The sequence below is a fragment of the Pelophylax lessonae genome (genome assembly GCF_965119305.1).
Source record: "Pelophylax lessonae genome assembly, chromosome: 3".
NCBI classification, from domain to species: domain Eukaryota; kingdom Metazoa; phylum Chordata; class Amphibia; order Anura; family Ranidae; genus Pelophylax; species Pelophylax lessonae.
Window position 1 is genome coordinate 66,508,685 of NC_138770.1, and position 21,717 is coordinate 66,530,401.

At 44.8% G+C, this 21,717-nt stretch overlaps 1 protein-coding gene across 1 annotated transcript in view; it reads left to right on the top strand.

Annotated features, from left to right (window-relative positions):
• Positions 1 to 7,710: 7,710 nt before the first annotated feature.
• Positions 7,711 to 21,717, top strand: part of LOC309550328 (uncharacterized protein) — a gene marked incomplete at its 5' end in the record, with an annotated part of 302,387 nt that continues 288,380 nt past the window's right edge. The window contains 3 exons of the mRNA XM_082250725.1: positions 7,711 to 7,989; positions 12,279 to 12,461; positions 12,613 to 12,705. Coding sequence (XP_082106851.1) covers positions 7,711 to 7,989; positions 12,279 to 12,461; positions 12,613 to 12,705 — 555 coding nt within the window. The remainder of the gene's footprint in view (positions 7,990 to 12,278; positions 12,462 to 12,612; positions 12,706 to 21,717) is intronic.

Here is a 21,717-nt window from a genome sequence, read left to right on the forward strand (position 1 = left end):
ACTAACTGCATTCCCAGAACCAGCCATTCCTATGCCTGACAAGTTTACTGGAAATAAGTCTGAACTGCGATCATTCATCACAGCTTGTGAACTACTCTTCGTCCTAAAACCACGCACCTACCCCAATGATTACGTGAAGGTCCGCACAACCATTGCCTTGCTGTCAGATCAACCACAAACCTGGGCACACCAACTCCTGCACTAAAAGAGTCCAATACTGGAGACCTGGGACTCTTTTGCTGCAGCTATGCGTACATTATATGATGACCCTTTGAGACCCTCCGCTGCTTGCTCAGCCCTCCATTCCCTCCGGCAAGGAAGAAGACCTGCGGAGGACTACACCACGGATTTCCGGGAGTTGGCGTCTGACACTGGTTATAATGAAATTGGCCTGATAGAACAGTACCGACTAGGACTATCCGAGGCCTTAAAAGATGAATTAGCCAGAGTTGGGGTACCCCCTTCCTTGGAGGGTCTGATCCTCCTAGTCACCCAATTAGACCGACGCTTCCGTGAACGAAGAAGCGAGAGACAGGCTCCAGCTAATCTCCGGTCCTTGGATTCCCCAGGGCCTATGCCTTCTGCTTCTCCATCCTCTTCCTCATCCGAAGAACCTATGCAAATAGGCATGGTTCGCCGTCCACTAACGGAAGAAGAACGCAAGAGACGCCGTTCTCAAGGACTTTGTCTCTATTGTGGGAAAGCCGATCACCAACTCCGGTCATGCCCCGTCCGACCCACAACCTCACCTGGTAAGGGTTCCTTAGCCCCTTCTTCCTGGACTTCTACTGTTCCATCCACCTCTTCTTACTTATCTGTTTCTCTTTCTCTCCAGTGGGGAAGTAGAGATCTCCAGATTACGGCCATCATCGACTCCGGAGCCAGCGGGTGTTTTATAGACCAGACCTTGGTCCGATCACATCATCTGCCTATGCAACTTAAGTCACGGCCGTTATCCCTATTCGTGGTCGATGGGACTCCTATCAAAACTGGACCCGTACTACATGAAACCGGTCCCATCTGTCTCCTCCTTGGTCACCATAAAGAGACTATCAATTTGGATATTGTACCCTCACCAATATTCCCACTCATCCTCGGCCTTCCCTGGCTTCGCACCCACAATCCAGCGATAGACTGGATTAAGGGTACTCTCACCTTCTCTTCCACCTTTTGCACCACCACTTGCTTAAAAGAGGCACCCACGCATCTACTCACGATAAACCTTGACCCTCCAGTTATCTTGCCAGACAAATACAAGGAATTCCAGGATGTCTTCAACAAACAGAATGCAGATCAGTTGCCCCCAAGACGTCCATATGATTGTCCAATCGATTTGCTCCCAGGTGCCCCTATCCCCTATGGACGTGTATTCCCTCTGTCGGAAACTGAACTTGCGCACCTCAAAGGGTACATTTCTGACAGCTTCGCCAAAGGTTTCATCAGACCTTCCACGTCACCAGCAGGAGCAGGTATATTTTTTGATGGTAAGAAAGATGGAGGTCTTCGCCCATTGACTACCGTGCCTTGAATAACATCACTATTAAGAATCGATATCCCTTACCTCTGATAAGCGAGCTCCTAGATCGATTAAGGAAAGCAAAGATTTTCTCAAAACTAGACCTACGAGGGGCATATAACCTGGTCCGCATACGCAAGGGGGATGAGTGGAAGACAGCATTCAGGACACGCTACGGACATTTTGAATATCTTGTCATGCCCTTCGAGCTCTGCAATGCCCCGGCCACATTCCAGCACTTCCTGAATGATGTCTTCCGTGATATACTGGATTCTTTTGTCGTAATATATCTAGACGACATACTGATCTTCTCCTCTTCTTCTGCTGAACATAACGAGCATATGAGAAGGGTACTTCTCCGTCTCCGTGAGCACAGACTCTATGCCAAGTTGGAGAAATGTGTTTTTGATACAGAATCCATGGAATTCCTGGGGTACTTGATCTGTCCGGGGCAAATACAAATGGACCCTCGTAAGATCACAGCTATCCTGGAATGGCCTATCCCTAAGGACAAGAAGTCTGTACAGCGCTTCATTGGGTTTGCCAATTTCTATAGACGTTTTATCAGAGGTTTTTCCCAGGTATGCTCCCCCATTACAGCCCTGACAAAAAGCCACAACCTGTTCACATGGACCAACCAAGCTCAAGAGGCCTTTGAGAAACTAAAATAACTGTTTACCCAGGCTCCTATTCTCATCCAGACTGATTCTACAAAGGCCTTCTTCCTTGAAGTTGATGCCTCCGATATTGCCATTGGGGGTATCCTGTCCCAAAGAGGTGAGAGGGATGATCGACTTCACCCCGTGGCATTCTACTCACGAAAACTCCTGCCCGCTGAAATTAACTATGACGTGGGCGAAAGGGAACTTCTTGCTGCCAAAAACACTCTAGAGGAATGGCGCCATCTCCTTGAAGGAGCACCCTTACCTGTAACTGTATAAACAGACCACCGTAATCTAGAGTACCTACGTACTGCTAAGAGACTGCGTCCCCGTCAAGCCCGCTGGGCTTTATTCTTTTCCAGATTTAATTTGCAGATCACCTACCGCCCTGGGCCAAAAAATCAAAAGGCAGATGCTCTATCACGCATGTATGAAAAGACAAACCCAACAGATCAAACCCAAGACACCATCCTACCTCCAAACCAATTCCTAGCAATACAGGTATCACTCCTAGACCATATACGCAATTCATCGGTCCAACCACCGGTGATGATACCTCCTCTGATCCAGAAACAAGGCTTATGGTACCATGGTGAACAACTGTATATACCACCTTCACTCTAGTCTGAGGTAATTGGCCAGTTCCATGATACCCTTTCAGCAGGTCACGGAGGAATTACCCAGACATTTGAAAACATTAGCCGTTATTATTGGTGGCCTTCTATTAAATCGGACGTCAGGGATTATGTCCTTTCTTGTGATATATGTGCTCGATCAAAGACCCCAAAGATAAAACCTGTGGGTCTTCTCCAACCTCCTGCAGTCCCTCGAGGACCATGGACCGACATAGCCATGGACTTTATTGTGGATCTACCCTTATCACACAAACACAACACCATCATGGTGGTAGTGGATAGATTCACAAAAATGGCACATTTCATTCCTTCTGTAGGACTTCCATCTGCTTCAAAGACTGCCTCCTTGTTCCTGCAAAACATTTTTCGTATACATGGATTACCCCAAACCATCATCACTGACCGTGGGTCCCAGTTCACCTCCCATTTTTGGTCCCATTTTTGTCGTCATCTAAGGATCCAACGATGTTTATCCTCGGCTTACCATCCTCAGACCAACGGCCAAACAGAACGTACCAACCAGATTCTGGAACAACATCTTCGTTGTTTCACTACACATCTGCAAGACGACTGGTTATCTCTGCTTCCCACAGCAGAGTTCTCCTACAACAACCACATGCACCACTCCAGCAAGATGACACCTTTTTATGCCAACTATGGTTTCCACCCATGTGCCCTTCCAGAGCTACCTTGTCCAAACACAGTGACTGATGTAGCCTCACAACTGAACAAACTTAGACATCTTAAGCCTATGTTGTACCAGACCCTGAAAATAGCACAGCAACGCTACGAAGGATATGCAGACAAGAAAAGGTCCCCAGCACCCACCTATGTGCCAGGAGACAAAGTCTGGCTGTCCACACAACATATGCGTTTGTCTTGCCCCTCACGGAAGTTGGGACCACGTTACATAGGGCCTTTCACTATAACCGAGATCCTATCTCCTGTGGCCGTCCGCCTGGATCTCCCTTCCACCTACAGGTTACATCCGGTTTTTCATGTATCCCTCCTAAAACCTTGGAAACCCAACAGATTTCCTTCCCGTATTGTGGCTCCACCCTCTCCAGTGGTTGTGGATGGCTCTGAAGAGTTTGAAGTCCAAGAGATTCTTGATTCCAGACGTCGTAGGGGAAATCTGGAGTATCTCATCCACTGGAAAGGGTATGGCCCAGAGGAGAGATCCTGGGAGCCAGCTAAGAATGTTCATGCACCTGCCAAGATTAGAGCTTTCCACAGAAGACACCCTGGCCGACCAACCCTATTTCGCGCCCTGAGGTCGCGTTTAGGAAGGGGGCTCTGTCACGGCAATGCCGCGTACTCACCTGCGTCTGGGCGCCTGCGGCGTTCTCGCAACAGAGTCTCGGTGCTTGCCAGTCACAGAGACACCCCCTCTGGGTCTGCGGTGGCTCCTTCTCCTCCCCTCACCTCTGAGGACTGCAGCAGCACACTGTCATGGCAGGATGGCGGCCGCCATGCGGTTACAGTGTTTTACACAGAGAGAGAGAGGAGAGTTGAAGATCTGGTAAGATCAGGTTCTATGAAGCAAACCAAGATGGCGCTGGGTCGCTGACCTCCCTTTATAGCCCCTGGCAGCCCCACCTACTGGTGGGAGGTGGTGGGTCATGTGATCCTGGCTCCCTATATAAACCAAGCATACCTTCCAGTCAGTGCTTGGTTATTTTCCTTGCTCCTGTGTGTCTGCTAATTGCATTGTCTGTGTTCCTGGTTCCTGATCCCTTCTCCTTCAGGTGGATACTCCTTGATTGCCTGCCAGACCTGACTCCAGAGTTGTCAACCTTACCTCCTCCTCTTCATTAAAGGCCTCCGTGCCACCACAGACCCTACGGGGCCCTGTTCCCACTTCCAGGGACTCCTGAGGGTCGTGATTGTAAGGGAGTGCTGTTCCACTGCAACTGGGTTCCCTCTCCACTGCAAGACCCCAGGTGGGTTGTGACAGAAGGTCTGCTTTTAGGGCTTGACTGCGTCGTATGCTGGTTAGAACATCAGCTTCTCTTACCCCCCCCCTGATTGTCACAAAATACATTCTATTTAGGTTTACCAAAGCTCATTGGCGTACACTACAATGAAGAAAAGTACTTCATTGCCCATTTCCCAGCACATGCCATTGCAAATGGTGTGACAGAACAAATGGGCCATAAGGAAGTCTGTAGTATGGCCAAGTTCTTCTGGTCCTACTTCCTGTAGGTTACAGGCGTGCACTTAGTTCTACTCACGTGACCATGTTCAGCCAACAGAAGACCCATTTAAATCTATTCAAAACGTACATGGGTTTGCCTTTGTGATGGTGCCTATTCATGTCCAGTGCATTGCCCTAAACCAGGAAAAACAGTCTTACCACTCAATTAAACTACAAATCCCACCATCAGTATTTCATGGGACCTGTAGTGGTAAAGTGCCAGATTACCCCCTGCCCAAATTGGGATACAGAACCATTTAGTTGTCGGCACAAGTTTGTATAGATTGCTGGGAATGGCAGCTCATAAGTGAAGCCAGCCTTGGGGTATTGGTAATTCTAGGCACCCTTGACAACTTTGCTTTAGAGCTAGGTCACCACTGGAATCAAATTTGCATTGCCTTGATTGGGGCTCGACCAACCCCAGACGCCCGGTTGCCATGGCAACTAGAATTTTAACCTGGCACCTGGGCTGCAGCTTGAATGCCCCCTTGCTATGTATGCTGGGCTCCACTTGTTGATCTACAGGCCTTGCATAGCGGGTGCTGCTGGGGAGGGAGTAGAGGGGACTCTCCACTCTTCTAGCTTTTGACCTAGAAATGAAGTGTCCTTTCCAGGTTCCCGTTGCCAGGTTCTCCGGCTATTAAGGCTGGGAAAGAATGTATTGCAGTAAGACTTTGCATTCCATTCAGTGTAGCAGAGGAGACATGCAGGGCCTTTTAGGAGGGTTGGGGGAACTTTTTTAATTTATAAAATTACTCAAGCACAACTCTCTATCCCGCCCCCCCCCCCCTTAACAAAAAGAGGCCCTTGCATATTTGCACATAGTGTTCTTAGATCTGAAAGCATCAATTGTGATACACATGTTGCAGATCACTACGCATGCCTGAATGAGGGCAATAATTCTAGCACCAGACTTTCATAACGAGCGCCTATGGAAAATATAGGGTACTGACATGTTGGGTATCTATTTGCAGCCACAGCTTTTATATTTTACCCAAAAAATTAGGTTATTTTTCTTTTTTTTTTTTTAACGTTTGCGTAATATTGCCTGACCTAAAAAGAATTGGAACTACTGGGATTTTTTTCTAGGGTGTCTTCCTTCAGAATATATTGAATGCTGGGGGGTGGCAGTTTGTGTGCAAAAATGGCTGTGAAAGGGTTAAATGTTTACCTTCAGTAACATGGTGTGTGCGTGTCTCTCCTAACTTTTTAGCTGACTCCTAGATTCAAAGCAAATCTGCAAGCCCTGCTCTTGACCATGTGGAACACTAGGTGCTGGTCATGCATGGATCCATGACAGCAACCCCAATAAAAGATTAAAGCTTGCCCCCCCCCTCCCTCCTGTAATTCAGCTGGCATTTTGGCAGTTGAAGTTCTTTGAATATGGAACATGCTTAATCTTGAATATATTGACATGCTGTACACTTCCTGGGCATAGAATCCAAGGTGACCCCATAGATTGAAGACTAATATGGATACTTACAGGCACTAGAAGGAACTCAAACTGTGGCTTTCTTGCCTAAAGTGGAGCAAGGGAACACTGGTGTTGCTTGACAGGGAATTTTACAATGCCAAGTTCCCGTTGGCCTGAAATTTTTAATTATACACAGCTAATTTTAGGGAACTTTTTTGTAAAGTGCCACTTTAGCATTGTCAGATCTGCCTTGTCACTCTAGCCAGAGCTTTTGGTTTCTTGGCCATCTGTTGCTGTGTTCAGGATTCTTCAGCTGCCTTAATTGACTGTCTGGGCAAAGGGTGACCCAACTCCCAGACATCTGCAGATGTTGGGATGAACTTCTGTATGAGTGCCTGGATTTTACAGTGAGCTTTGCGTGCAGCTATTTGTATGCAATTCATAAACAGCAGGCAGAAGATTTTATGGCAGAAGGAAAATGGGTGTTTTCCACCATAAATGTGTCTGTTAGTAACTTGATGCTACTTAAAACGGCTTAGGCCAGGTGACGACCTAAATTGAGTGCTTATTGGATGTATGCAATGTGTAACTTCTGCTTTATCTATAGCAATTGCTGTAAAATTAAGGAGTCTTCATACTTTTGTGTAGTTCACTGATGTGGCTATATGCATTTTTTAACACATGGTGTTCTGTTTCTAGAATTCAGAGAAGCCTTCTCACTATTTGAAAAGGATATTAGAAAGGGGGCTAAATTAGCCCCTCTTTCATATGGGATGGTGGAAGGGATAAATATAAAAGATAGGGATATGGTTTAGCCATGTAAGTTTAATAAGGAAGGCTATTGGGTGAAAGTATGGTGTCCTTTTGACCTATATGATTTTCCTGGTGTTTTTCCCGCTCTGGGTTTCCCACCGGGATGGGTAGCCAGGCAGATTAGCAGGGTAGCTAGGCAGTTTAGGTTTCCCTTGGGAAAGGTAGCGAATGAGCCCCTGTCTCTGCCCGCTCTCTTCCACCTATGGGGAGAAAGTTACCCCGGGGCTCAATCTTCTTCAAATCTCCTCAACTGCGTTCCTGTGTTCTCTACGTCTCCTATCTGTTCCTGGTTCCAGTCGCTATGTCTCTCATCCGTCAATTGATAGAACAAGCGGGCGGGGATGAGTGGATCCGAAGATGCTTACAGCTGCCTCGGGTGTCGGGAGCTGAAGAACCGTTCGTAGCAGCATCGTCAGCGGCGGCGGAAGTGAGGTGGTCAGCCGAGAGATCAGAGGTTCCTTCTGCGGGTCAAGATGCCGCGTCAGGTCCGCCGGATATGGTTACCGGTCACCGGACCCGTGACGTCAGCAGGGAGGCGGATCGCGGAAGTTTTTCCGGGGCAGTCGGCCCGGCGAAGTGAAGAAGGACCCCAAGGAGAAGATATTCCCCAGCAAGTCCGAGACGACCGGCGGGAAGAAGTGCAGACAGCGCGGAGCGAGGAGGCCCCCCGGAGGATGCGGAGTCCAGAAGAAGGAGCGCGGCGGCGGGTTCCAGGCCGCCCATCAGGCAGCAAGCGGGTCATCAGTCTGGAGGTAGGCCGCCCGCTGCTTCTCAGGGTGCGGCCCCCCAGATCAGCAGCCATCCCTTCTCATCACAGCAGGAAGCCCAGGCGGCGGTGTCGGCGCCAGCAGACCCTGATCCTCCCAGACATCAGCCTGTGCAAGGTGGTGACCCGGATGCTTTATTTGATTTATTCAAGAGTTTTTGTCAAAGTTTACAGACCCCTAAGCCTGTAGATGTTGTGCCAGTAGCTGAAGTATGGGCGCCATCTAGTGGCCCAGATAGAAATGTCATGTGTTCGGCTGCTAGAGAGCAGAACCTGCCTGAATCTATGTTAAAGGAATCTATGCCTTGTGAGGTCTCGCCACTGGGTTTTCATTTACCCGAGACCGTTAAGGAAAAAATTTGGCAGGGGCTTTACATTGACTTGCTGTTGTTACTGCCGTCTGCCAAGGAATTTATGTCTAAGGGAGATAAAAAGGAGGAAGAAAGTGATAGGAAGCGATTTGTGTCTAAAACTATTTTCAATTGGTTACAAGCTTTTTGCATTTACTCCTCCATTTATTGCGAAAAGTTTCCTAACAAAAGTGTGGGTTTATTTCATCATATCAAAATTATTCTTGAAGCATACAAGGGCTTTAGGGGGGTCGCATGGTATCATTATGATGTTGCATTTAGACAGAAAATGGCTGTACACCCTGGTTCAAAGTGGGGTACTAAGGACGTCGGTTTATGGTTGGATTTATTTCTGCCCCAAAAGCCGGCCTTTCAGCCTAGATGGGTGTCAAGTACCCCCCAGCAGGCAGCAGGTCCCTCTGGTTATAAGCGAGGGATCTGTTTTAGTTTCAACGATTCACAATGTTGATGGCCGGCTACATGTAAGTACCGGCACACCCGGTCGCAAAATGCTTCAAAAGAATGGCAGGAGCCGAGCAGGGAAGCAATTCAAAAGGCCCCAACCCCGGTGAAGCTGTCCGAGCTGCTACCGTGGTTGCGAGCGTACCCCGATCGTTGGAAAGCGGAGCTCCTAACTGAAGGCTTTCAGTTTGGGTTTAGACTTCCATGGTTTTCAGGAGAGGGGTGTACTTTAGTCAGTAATCTAAAGTCTGTAGTTAATATGTCTGATGTAGTTTTTGAAAAAATCAATAAAGAAATAGCGGAAGGAAGATTTGTGGGTCCTTTTTGTTCACCCCCCTTTGAAAATTTCAGGATATCTCCAATTGGGATAGTGCCTAATAAGGATCCAAATTCTTTTCGTTTAATTCATCACCTATTCTATCCCAGAGGTGATTCCTTAAAAGAACAAATTGATTTGGATTATGCGTCAGTGTCCTACACCACTTTTGAGGATGCTCTGAGGATTATTAAGGGTTTGGGTCAGGGGGCACTGCTGGCGAAAGCGGACATTAAGTCCGCTTTTAGGCTGTTACCTCTGCACCCGTCCTGTTTTACTTCGCTTGGTATCTTTTTTGAGGGTCATTTTTATTTTGACAGGTGTCTCCCCATGGGGTGTTCACTGTCATGTTATTACTTTGAATGCTTTTCCACCTTTTTAGAATGGGTGGTAAAGCAAGTGACAGGTACATCTCAGATCCTGCATTATCTGGATGATTTTTTGTTTATGGGGGAAGCTGACACCTCTGATTGTGATTTTATTTTGAGAACATTCTGTATGTTATGTAAATCCTTTGGTGTCCCTTTGGCTGAGGAAAAAACAGTGTGGCCGTGCACCTGCATTGAATTTCTAGGTATCACCATTGATTCGGTCTTGATGGAATTCAGATTGCCGTCCGACAAGCTCCGGGAATTACGATGTATGTTGTTTTTAGTAATTAGAAAAAAGAAGGTTTGTCTCAAGGAGATGCAATCCTTGCTGGGACTGTTGGCCTTTGCCTCCAGGGTCATTCCTGTTGGCAAAGCCTTTTCCAGTAGGTTGTATATTTCAGTATCAGACCTCAAGTCCCCTTCTGCACATGTGAGAGTAACGCATGATATGAGGGAGGACTTGATGGTCTGGTTACAGTTTCTGTTAAATTTTAATGGGAAAGCTATTTGGCAGGAGGATTTTATTTTAGACAGGGACTTCCTGCTTTTTACTGACGCTGCGGGCTCAGTGGGGTTCGCCGCTATTTGGCGGACGCACTGGTGTGCGGAGCGGTGGTGTGAGCGTTGGAAGCGATCAAAATTGGTCAGGAATGTGGTACTGTTGGAACTCTTTCCTATTGTAGTGGCCCTAGAGGTTTGGGGCGAACATTTTCGTAACAAACGCATATTGGTCAGCACAGACAATAGAGGCGTGCTGTACGCCATAAATTGTTTGTCCTCCCGATCTCCGCCGGTCAATGCCTTGCTTAGATACCTGTTTTTTAAGTGCTTGTCGCATAATGTGTGGATTAAATCTACGTATGTTCCGGGTAAAGACAATGACCTGGCAGACTCTTTATCTCGGTTTCAGGTACACCGATTTTTTCAGCTCCTCCCAGAAGCGGACATTGTGGGTATGCCTTGCCCGGCTCACCTTTGGGACTTGGTATAGAATTAGTAATGGACAATGTTAAACAGTCCTTGGCGCACAGCACTTGGTCGGGTTACCAATCGGCATTTGCTATGTGGCTGGCTTTTCTTAACTCGGTGAACAGCCCTCAGGATTAATTCTCGGAGGAGCTGGTTCTGTTTTTTCTGAACTCTTTATTTAAAAAGGGATATTCATGGACTCATATTAACAAGATATTAGCTGGCATTTCCTTTTTTGGATAATTGCAGGGCCTCCCGGCCTGTTCTTCCTTCTTTTCTGTCCAGCAAGCTATGAAAGGGTATCGTAAAAGGACTGCTCAGGTAGATCAGAGGCGCCCTGTTACCCTGAACATTTTGCAGGAGTTGTGTGCTGTTTTGTCAGGCGTGTGCTATTCGCCTTTTGAAGCAGTTATGTTCAGGGCGGCTTTTTCTTTGTTTTTTTTTGTTTTTTGCAGCATTGAGGATATCTGAACTTATCCCGGTGGATTCTGTGTTAGGTTCAGGTTTAAAATTGGTTAATGTATGCTGCACTGAGAATAGATTGAGTATTTTTCTGGCTAAATCAAAAACTGATCAGTCAGGTGAGGGTCAATGGTGTCATCTTAACAAATTTAGGGGTTCTCCAGTTTGTCCCGTTTTTCTAGTATCAGAATATTTAAAGATCAGGTCTAGTGGTAATGCTCTTTTTCTAGTACATGAAAGTGGGAAAGCTCTTACTAAGTTTCAATTCGATTTTGTTCTAAAAAAATGTTTTCAGGCACTTGGGATGGGTCAGTTGCGTTTTTCATCCCACTCTTTTAGGATTGGGGCCGCAACTGAGGCATCTCGGGTGGGGCTGGAGGTTGGTTTGATTAAGCATCTAGGGAGGTGGAAATCCGATTGTTATGCTTCCTACGTGCGTCCTAACCTTGTCTTTGCTCCTTACAGGTGAACGTTTACGAGTGTGGATTGTGGGGCATTCATTTATATTTTGGGCTCAACAGAGAGCGAGGCACCGGATTTACTCCGAACACCTTGGCCTGGATCAAAGCAAGTTTCAAGTGTCCTGGTTGAGTAAGAGGGGTATGCGGTGGGCGGAGTTGTTATCAAATTTGGACAGGATGCTGATATCCCGCCCGCCTCCAGATATTCTTGTAGTTCACTTAGGTGGTAATGACGTAGGGAATGTTAGAACCTTGGATCTGATATTTCAGATTCGTGATGACCTGCATGGTTTGAAACTGAGGTTTCCGGGCATGGTCATTGTGTTCTCAGAAATTGTTCAAAGGTTGATCTGGTCATCGGGTTATTTGAGGTTGTTAGGTAAGGTTAAAAAAAGGGTCAATAAGGCCCTTGAAAAGTTTTTAATGCAGGTGGGAATCCTTACTTATAGGCACTCGGACTTGGAAGGGGGAATCCAGGGTCTCTATAGAGATGATGGGGTCCACTTCTCCAACATTGGCCTTGACATTTTTAACGCCAATTTAGGTACTTTAATTGAGATGGCCGCGCTGCGGGGGTTTGGTGACAGGCAATGAGGCATTGCCTGTCTGGTGGATGTAGATGAATTCTGTTATTATTTATTGTGAGTTGCAACCCGAGTTGTTAATGACTGGGTTGTCTGTTTGTATATATTTAAAAGAAATATGGTGATGTAATTTAATTGTTACCAGTTAATAAAACAAGCCGCGGCCTAATTTTATCCACAAAGTGAGTCCGAGTGCCTTTTATTTCATTTAACTATTTATTGACCTATCTAGTCAAAATTATTGTTTATTATCTATGCTAAGTGATGGGTGTTATTTATTTAAGGTATTAATTTTACAAGGTTCACTCCTTCCTACCATCCCATGGTGATGGCACTATTAAAACAAAGGATCTGGGCACAGTGATGAGGTCGCTTGGACAGAACCCAACAGAGGCAGAGCTGCAGGACATGATCAATGAAGTAGATGCAGATGGTAAGTCCTGTACAAAGGCAAAATCGAATGAGGACTTGGCAACAGAGGGGGCAATCTAACTAAGATCTACAGGATGTAATCCAGTTGTGAGTGTGGCTTTCACAAAATTGATGTCATTGACTTGCACTGGCTCTCAATTTATGCTTTTCTGGTGAACATTTGAACTAAGGCTTATACAGGTCTTGTCTCTTTGCAGGCGAGGGAACAATTGACTTCCCTAAATTCTTAAAAATTGGAAGGCGAACGAAAGTTTGTGGACAGCGATTGAGAGAAGCATTCCGTTTGATTGAAAAGGTAATGTCTTATCTTTAACATTGCACTCTAAGCAATTGTATGGCGTCCAAGCAATCTGCTGTGGGTGTCAATGTTATCTTGACACCTTGAAACAGATGAAAGAACTCAGTGCATTTGCCAGGATGTTAACACCCATGCCATGTTCAGGTGCAGAGAAAGGGTCGGCGTGGCTTGGCGCGCGGGAGAGATGGCAGCTTGGGGAGAGAGCTCCTCAGACGATTCGGTCTCCTCAACCCAAACAGGCAGTCTAAAGGCTAATTATGGGCAGAATCTTAAAAGGAGGACACAGCACCATAACCCCGCGATCCAGACCTGGTACCAGCGGCAAAAACATACCGGATTTCTTCAACTTATCTCGCTCCACACGAGGCAGCACTGCTTCCAAGATGGCGCGGGCTGCACAGCGTGATGAAGAGGGAGATTATGAAACCGACTCACAAGCCGATACCGAGGAAACGGTAGGAGATACAGATCATACTGACCCCCTCTTACTTTCAAGACTATGACAGCCATTGCGGCAGATATTAAAAACTCATTTAATGCTGCAATTATAGACCTCAAGGCAGACATTAATAGACTATCAGACCAAATGGCTGCTACTGAAAAGGCCGGGAGGCACAGGGACAAAGCTATTAAGAGGTTGGAGGATGTCACTATGTCCTATTCCACACACTTAATTACAATGAACAGGCAGCTGGAGGACTTGGACAACAGGGGTCGGAGGAATAATATAAGAGTTAGGGGGATCCCTGAATCTGTGGAAAGGGAGCAAACCAAATCTGCATTACAGTCGGTGTTTAATGGGTTACTTGAGCACCCTGAAGAATCACCCATTGAGTTCGAAAGAGCTCACAGGGCCTTGCGTCCCAGAGCCCCGGATGACGCTCCACCCAGGGACATCATTTGCTGTCTCTCCAGCCATCCTCTGAAGGAGGAAATACTCTCTAAAGCTAGGCAAAACGAACGCATTCTCTTTAACGAACATGCGATCCAATTGTACCAAGACTTATCGCCCATAACGCTGAAAAACAGGCGCGATTTGAAACCGTTGCTAGAAATACTCAGAGCGCAGAACATCCCATACCGCTGGAAGTTCCCCTTTGCACTGCAGGCCTCCTACGGGGGAAAACAGCACTTGCTTCGTGTACCCGCAGACTTGCCAGACTTTTGTGCCAGTCTTCATTTGGGAGAAGTGGAGGTACCTGATTGGTATGCGGAATTCCTGTTCCCCCATCCACCAGGCTCAACACCGGACGAACCAGAGGCATCCACCTCTCGCTCCCCACACCACAAGAAGGGAAAGCAGCAAAGGAAAAGGGAATTGAACCCCTTCTTTGGATCATCGCCCAAAACCCCCAAAACTCCTAGATCCAGGGAACAACATTAGGAGTCCTTGAAAATGTGATTATCCTATCTGATTCCTCTTTACTCCACAGCATTTTCAGCCCTTCGTTTTATAAATATCCTCCCTTACTGAGCTTTGAAGATATCCGCAAACCCTGAGCTTTCACAAGCAATTTTCCTCCTTCACCTTGGCCTTTTTTATTTTTTATTTTTCCCTACATACCATCATAAACTAGCCTGTGATAACTTTGAGATTTTCTTTATATAGGCAATTCCGAGTTTGGACGCTAGATCGCGCCAATATACAAGTTTTGCTGATCACCAAACTAACATATCCAAACGTGACTTCTCAGTCTTGATTCTGTGATGATTTCTAGTAATTTATTGGTGAGCCCTCACAAAATATATGAAGTCACACCCCAGCCTTGATCTAGGGTATGGGAGTTTGGGGATCTCTTATCGCACCCCAGAGACTTGGACTTCCACAACCTACATCCAAAGGTACCTCTATTGTTTGGAACTATGCCTGACAGCCCTACAATTCATGACCTATTAGATCTGAACTGAGCCAGAGAGTTTTCTGAAAACAGTAACTGGGTCATTCTGTAATTCCTGTCATGGTGTCTTTATCGGAATACCCTCCGGTACCCCAATGAGCAAGTTACTTGTTATATTCACTAGACTCTCCCTTGAAAACACACGATAAGGAATATATTACTGGAACCCACTCGGTATCTTTGGACCCTGCACTGTTCTCTGGCTTTTCCCTGTTTTGGTTCGCCTGTTGGTGTTATTATTGCATTTATGCCTATTGTTGCTCCTTTTGGAGATCGGGATCGTACCGAGCTTATTATAGTGATAGACCTTTATTACATTTCAGTACTGAGGTCATCCTCCAGCTCGACCTTCCACTTCCCCAAATAGGATCGTTGAATTATATTTGTTATACTTAACGTTTTACACTATATCCTACTTATTGGCGGGCACAACCTGACTGCCTCGAAGTCAGTTTGTCCACGCACTACTTAGTGTGTACTCTTCTCTTCACTTTTCTGTTTACTTTGTTCTACACCTTCCCTTTCCCCTCATACCTTCTGCCTTACCACAACCCTTCTCACTTACGAATTACTAATCAATTTTTTTCAAATCTCTAGTAGAGAAGCCTACAGGTACAAACAATCACTCCAGGTGCTCCACTTACGGTCAAGATAGTATACTCGAAGCTGGGTAAGCACCCCTTTTTAATTTCACATAACGTCAACGGTTTAAATATCCCCGAGAAAAGGAAAAAAATATTATACGAACTCAAAAAATGTAAGCCTCAAATAGTCTTTTTGCAAGAAACCCACTTTAAGGGACAATCCCACCCTGATCTCACTAATAGATTTTTCGCAAAAGTTTTTTATGCTAACAACGACTTGGCAAAAACTAAAGGTGTGGCAATACTGATCCATAAAGACGCACCTTTCGTTTTTGAAAAGCAACTAACTGACCCGAAAGCTAGATACCTCTTCATATCCGGTACCCTAAATAATAAGCCGATTACCCTGGCAAACACCTATTTCCCCAATAAAGCCCAAGTCCCTTTTTGCAATCAGATGATTGCGGAGCTTAAGAGCTTTGCGAGAGGTTGCATTATCCTGGGGGGGGGATTTTAACATCCCTCTGAACCCCCTTCAGGATACCTCCTCAGGCAAATCGTGCCTCGCATTCTCTGCACTCAAAAGAATAAAACACTCCTTACAGTCACTTACGTTAGTTGATGTTTGGAGAACATTACATCCCTCAACTAGAGACTACTCCTTCTATTCGTCCACCCACAATCGCTACACGAGGATAGATAACCTGTTTATCTCCCAAAGGGATCTAGCTGATGTGAGGAAGGCGGAAATCGGATTAATTACTATTACCGATCATGCCCCGGTCTCTCTCCACTTTGAAGTTTCACCTGTGCATAAAGGCGACAGATCTTGGAGACTCAACGCTTCTCTCCTACTTGATCAAACCACTCAGAACCATATACAATCCACCCTGACCAACTACTTTTCTGATAATTCCTCAGCTGATACCTCACCCCTTACTGTGTGGGAGGCCCATAAACCAGTGGTCAGGGGAGACTTGATTCAAGCCGGTGCGCAGAGGAAACGGGAGAGAGATCTAGTGAGGAATGACCTGATTTCTAAAATAAACGACTTGGAACTGAAACACAAACAGACGCTAGCCAATCAAGTTGAGGAGGAATTGATCAAACTTAGAAACGAACTGAGATCTCTCTTGGACACCAACACAAAACGAATCCTTTTTTTCAAAAGGTCCATATATTATGAACATGGGGATAAATCAGGTAAACTGCTTGCCAGAGCGCTTAAAGAAGCACAAACAGCTAATTGCATAATCAACATCAAAAATAACAAAGGTCAACCAGTACATGATCCTAGGGGTATAGCTAATGTTTTTAAGGACTTTTACGCCCAACTCTACAATATACCACCACAAAATCCTCCTACAGGTGTCACTGCACCCAGGAAACAGGCTATAGCTGATTATTTGTCCCAAAGTGGTCTCCCGTCCTTAGACGAGGAAAGCCTTGCCATCCTAGAATCTGACATAACTAGAGAGGAGGTCGAAGCGACAATTAAAGCACTGAAACCAGGCAAGAGCCCAGGCCCAGACGGCTTTACGGCACAATATTTTAAAACCTTTATCGACACCCTGTCCCCACACCTCACTGCAGCTCTTAATGTCATTAAGGAAGGACACAAACCTTCCAATGAGTTCTTATTGGCACACATTGCAGTCATCCCAAAGCCTGACAAAGACGTAACGGCCTGTTCGAATTACCGGCCAATCTCACTCCTGAATACAGACCTAAAGATTCTAGCCAAGATCTTAGCGGACCGGATCAGACCCCACCTTGAGAAAATCATTGGTCCGGATCAGGTCGGCTTTATGCCCGGCAGAGAAGCTAGGGACAACGTGATTAGATCACTGAATTTGATCCACGGAGCCAAATCAGTCGGGTTTAAGGGCCTCCTGCTATCCACGGATGCAGAGAAGGCCTTTGACCGAGTGTCGTGGGACTTTTTGTTTACTGCTTGCGAACACGTTGGTTTTGGCCCGAATGTCATGTCATGGATCCATGCATTATATTCCAGCCCTCAGGCTAAGGTGAAGGTCAACGGGGTCTTCTCCGATCCGCTGGACTTGTGTAATGGTACAAGACAGGGATGCCCACTTTCACCCCTCCTTTTTATCCTGACCTTAGAGCCTTTAATTAGATCCATCAACCTAGACCCCTCTATTCAAGGGATACACATGCAGGGCAAGGAACATAAGGTGTCAGCTTATCCTGATGACCTGCTCCTATACATCGCACAACCGCACATTTCGATTCCCAACCTTAACAAGCAATTTAACTACTATAAGTTTCAAAATTAACAATTCTAAGTCAGAAGCCTTAAATCTGACCCTCCCCACACATATGATAGCCCTGACGAAGGCCAATTGCCCATACAGATGGGAGAATTCCTCATTAAAATATCTGGGTATTAAACTCACGCCAAGTCTCGACTCGTTGTTTGAAACTAATTTTTCCCCCTTATTGAACACACTAGCCAGGGACCTTAAGAAATAGGATAAGGGAAGATTCTCATGGTTCGGGAGAGCCGCTATAGTAAAGATGGCAATTCTACCAAGACTTCTATACTTGTTCCATGCTCTCCCGATCCACATTCCTAATTCATTTTTTAGACGCCTCACCTCACTACAGAGAATGTTCATCTGGGCTAATAAACATCCTAGAATTAGTTTCCAATATTTGCAGCGCACTAGAGAGCACGGAGGAATGGGCATCCCCAACTTCCTGAACTACTACTACGCCACGCATCTAACTAGGATGATAGACTGGCATTGTCATGGCTCATCTAAAGCCTGGCTTGTTTATCTTGTTTTTTAGATATAGAGAGGAATTGGTCTAACTGTGATACACATTTTCTCCCCTGGTCCGATCACTCCATGATCCCCCTAGAGATCATCTCACCCTCTGATTGGCACGACCCTGAACATACTCCATAAAACTTTAGCTCGGTCTGAACTCTCCTCCTCTCCGAGTCCACTTAAGTCTCTCTATAACAACCCTGCCTTTCCACCAGGAATGGCCAACAAAACCTTCCTCACATCAGCTAATGAAAATAAGACTAGACCCGTACTTGCACTCCATTGCTTCCACAACCGTAAACTCCTTGGCTACGAGGAATTGAGAAATAGGTGTTCCACTGAAAAACCACTAAATACCTGGAACTACATGCAGGTGCACGACTTCCTCCAAAATAACAAGCATAAATCCCAACTTACTAGGGACCTCTCAGACTTTGAGAAATGCTGCCTGTCGGGGACCCAGATGAGGAAAGTGACCTCATTGGCGTACAAATGGCTATGCACGCCCCCCCCCCCCCCCGGTCAATCCCAAACAGATCCCTACCAAAAAATTTGGGAGAAAGATCTAGGTTTACAATTTTCGGCTGCTCAATGGAGGAAGTCGTGCATCTTCTCACACAAGTGCTCCCTTAGCACTAAAACACAGGGGACTGCATTCAAAATTCGTACAAGGTGGTACAGGACCCCGGTCAAATTGAAACATTGGTACCCTGGTCTCACAGATTCCTGCTGGAGATGCGGGAAGGCACAGGGTACATTTCTCCACATCTGGTGGTCTTGCCCCAAACTGACCCCGTTTTGGAGTGCAGTGGCGCGATGGACGGAACACATTACTGGGACGGGACTACGATTTGATGCCCCTACCTTTCTACTGCATATAAATCAAATGACTTACAAAGCTTATAAACAGTCCCTTGCCCGGCACCTACTGAACATGGCCAAGAGTCTAATCCCATTGAAATGGAACTCCCTTGAAATTCCTCAAATTCGAGACTGGATCTTGAAAATAGACCAAATTTACGAGATGGAAAAATCCATAGCTTTGAAAATGGAACGCCACGAGCCCTTCCGTAAACTTTGGGCTAACTGGACACTCTTTTCTGTCTCTTGGGAATATGATACCTTGAAATCAACCACATGAAAGAATTCCCCAATTATGGCATTTCTCCACACTCTGATAGTGACGAGCTAATCTCTGACACTGCATACCCGAAAAGGGTATCTGCACTACCACTCTGGAGATAGTAACCTCTCCCTATACCTTTTTGTTGATGAAGTGTGTGACACTACTTGTGATACATTACAGTCATTGCTGAATTATTATGTTTAATTGTTAAAATGTTTATTACCTCAATAAAGCACTTTTTTGTGAAAAAAAAAAAGAGAAAGGTCCTGCACCATTTTGGGGTATGCAATTTAAGCCATACAAAAATGTGTCTGAAATCGCACCACACAGTCGTTGCATGTGATCCGCACAGAAATGCAGTGTGATTTCTGTGCAAATCGCATGTGGTTTTACCATTCGTGTGAACCTAGCTTTATAGGAGTTGTGAAACACTGGTAGAGCCACAAAATTGCCACTATTTTCTCACAGTAAGGTTGAGTCTCCTTCAGCAAAGACTGGTTTACAGAACTGTGGCTGCATTCTGGGCAATCAAGTAAAACAGTTCTGAAGTTTACAGGGTTTCTCCCATTGTATGTGATGTGGGAATGAATTTAGGCCTATTTTGCACACTTGAGGAAATATTTAGTGGAATATGGAGGAAATATTTAGTGGAATATGCAGGTCAGTTTAGTCTACATATTTGTACAGATCTGCAAGTTTGGCAAATTGGGAATGTAACCATGCATGAGCTAAGGCTTCCTTCAGTGAAAACCTTCAGATCAGCAATATTGACAATCTGCACTGTGTTCAGGTAGAAGCATTTCTTTTGGTCCTGTGAAGCGGTGTTTTTTTATTTTTTTTACCAAACATATGTAGCATAAAACAAATTGGCCGAAAATTTTAAAAAAAGTTTTGATTTTTACATTTTTTTTTTTTTGGGGAATTTCATATAAAAAAATTTGAAAAATATTGTTTTTGCAAAATTGGCGCTCTTTTTTTGTTTATAGCGCATGATCAAAAAATTGCAGAGGTGATCAAATACCACCAAAAGAAAGCTCTGTTTGTGGGGAAAAAAAGGACGTCAAATTCGTTTAGGTACAGCGTCGCACGACCGCGCAATTGTCCGTTAAATTCACGCAGTGCCCAATTGCAAAATAGGCCCTGGTCAGGAAGGGGGTAAAATCTTCCGGGGCTTAAGTGGTTAACAGGGTTTGGCATCTTGTTTTGCTTACTAGATGGTTAACAAGGAGTAAAGCCAAAGACCTTTTGGCTGTAGATCACAGGAGTGTAGTTCATTCTCCATTCCTGTGACCCATTTTTAGTAGACAGTGGGCTGAAGCCTGCTAGTGTTACAGCCGGTCCAGGATGTGAGATGGGAGAACCAAGCGATCTGCAGGGTTCAATCAGTTCTCAGTGTTGGAGGTGCCAGGGGACAGATGCTGCATCCACCTAAAGTATGTATCTTAAAAAAAGCCTTTTTTTTTTTTTTTTTTTTTTTTAAATTTGAATCTTCCTCTGGCAGTGAAGTACTTAAAATGGTGGTTTTGAACTTTTAACCTATGTACAATACGTTTAGTTATAGGAAATAGCTGGTTGTAGGATTAGACTCGTGGAATCTAGTCAGGCTGACTTTACCACTGGACTGTCACTTTGCAGGTGACTTTTTTTTTTTTTGCTTGTCACTTCCCCCTCTGAATTTACAGTATACTGCTTAGACACTGTCGGGATTATTGGGGATTAAATAATAGGTAAAATAAAAATAATTTTAAAAAGCCATGTATATTTCATATTATGCATATAAGATTCTGAATGGTGTGGCTTCCATTTTGTTTTGAAGGTGAAAGAAAGTTCATATATGTACTTGTTAAACAAAATGTCTCTTACAAGCTTACAAGACAGAATAGAGTTTCAACAGAGGCCTTTGTATTTTTTTTAAGATCGTAAATAAGATTTACATAGTCGTCTCTTCAGATAATGGCTAGTCTGGCCCGTAATCTTAACTGTATATAACAATGGACAATACCCCAGTATACTCTCGCAGACATTTAAAATGAGCTATATATAAGTTTTTAAAGATACATTATTATGTGTGAGAAGATATTAGCCATAATTATGTCATTATATTATGTAAGGCATATACATATATATTTAGGAATGTTATATTATATTTTGGGTTTATATTCTTACAGTAGTAATCTTACTTAGACTTAAGACTAGAGTGAATACTAATTACTTCATTTTAAGGTATGTGGTAGGAGTGTTTATATAAGCGTTGCTTTAGAATAGACTAAGTAATAGATCTTCCAATTCTAGACGCTATGTCTGACAGCCTATGGCATGGTCAAATAAGTAATGGCTTTTCACTAGCCAGAGGTCAAAGATCATCAGATAAGAATATCTTATAATTAGTCTAAATACGCTGAATTTAATAAACGGTACGATACTGCCCTCTATAGACGAAATACCAAATGCAGTTTTGGGATATTTCAGATATTCCCATATAGAAATATTATATTGTATTAAAAATAATTATTATTGAAATGGCATTACTTGCCAAAGTGAATGATGGAGATACAGATGGACATTTATGTATGTACTGGGAGTATGGACAAAGTTTATATGTGTTA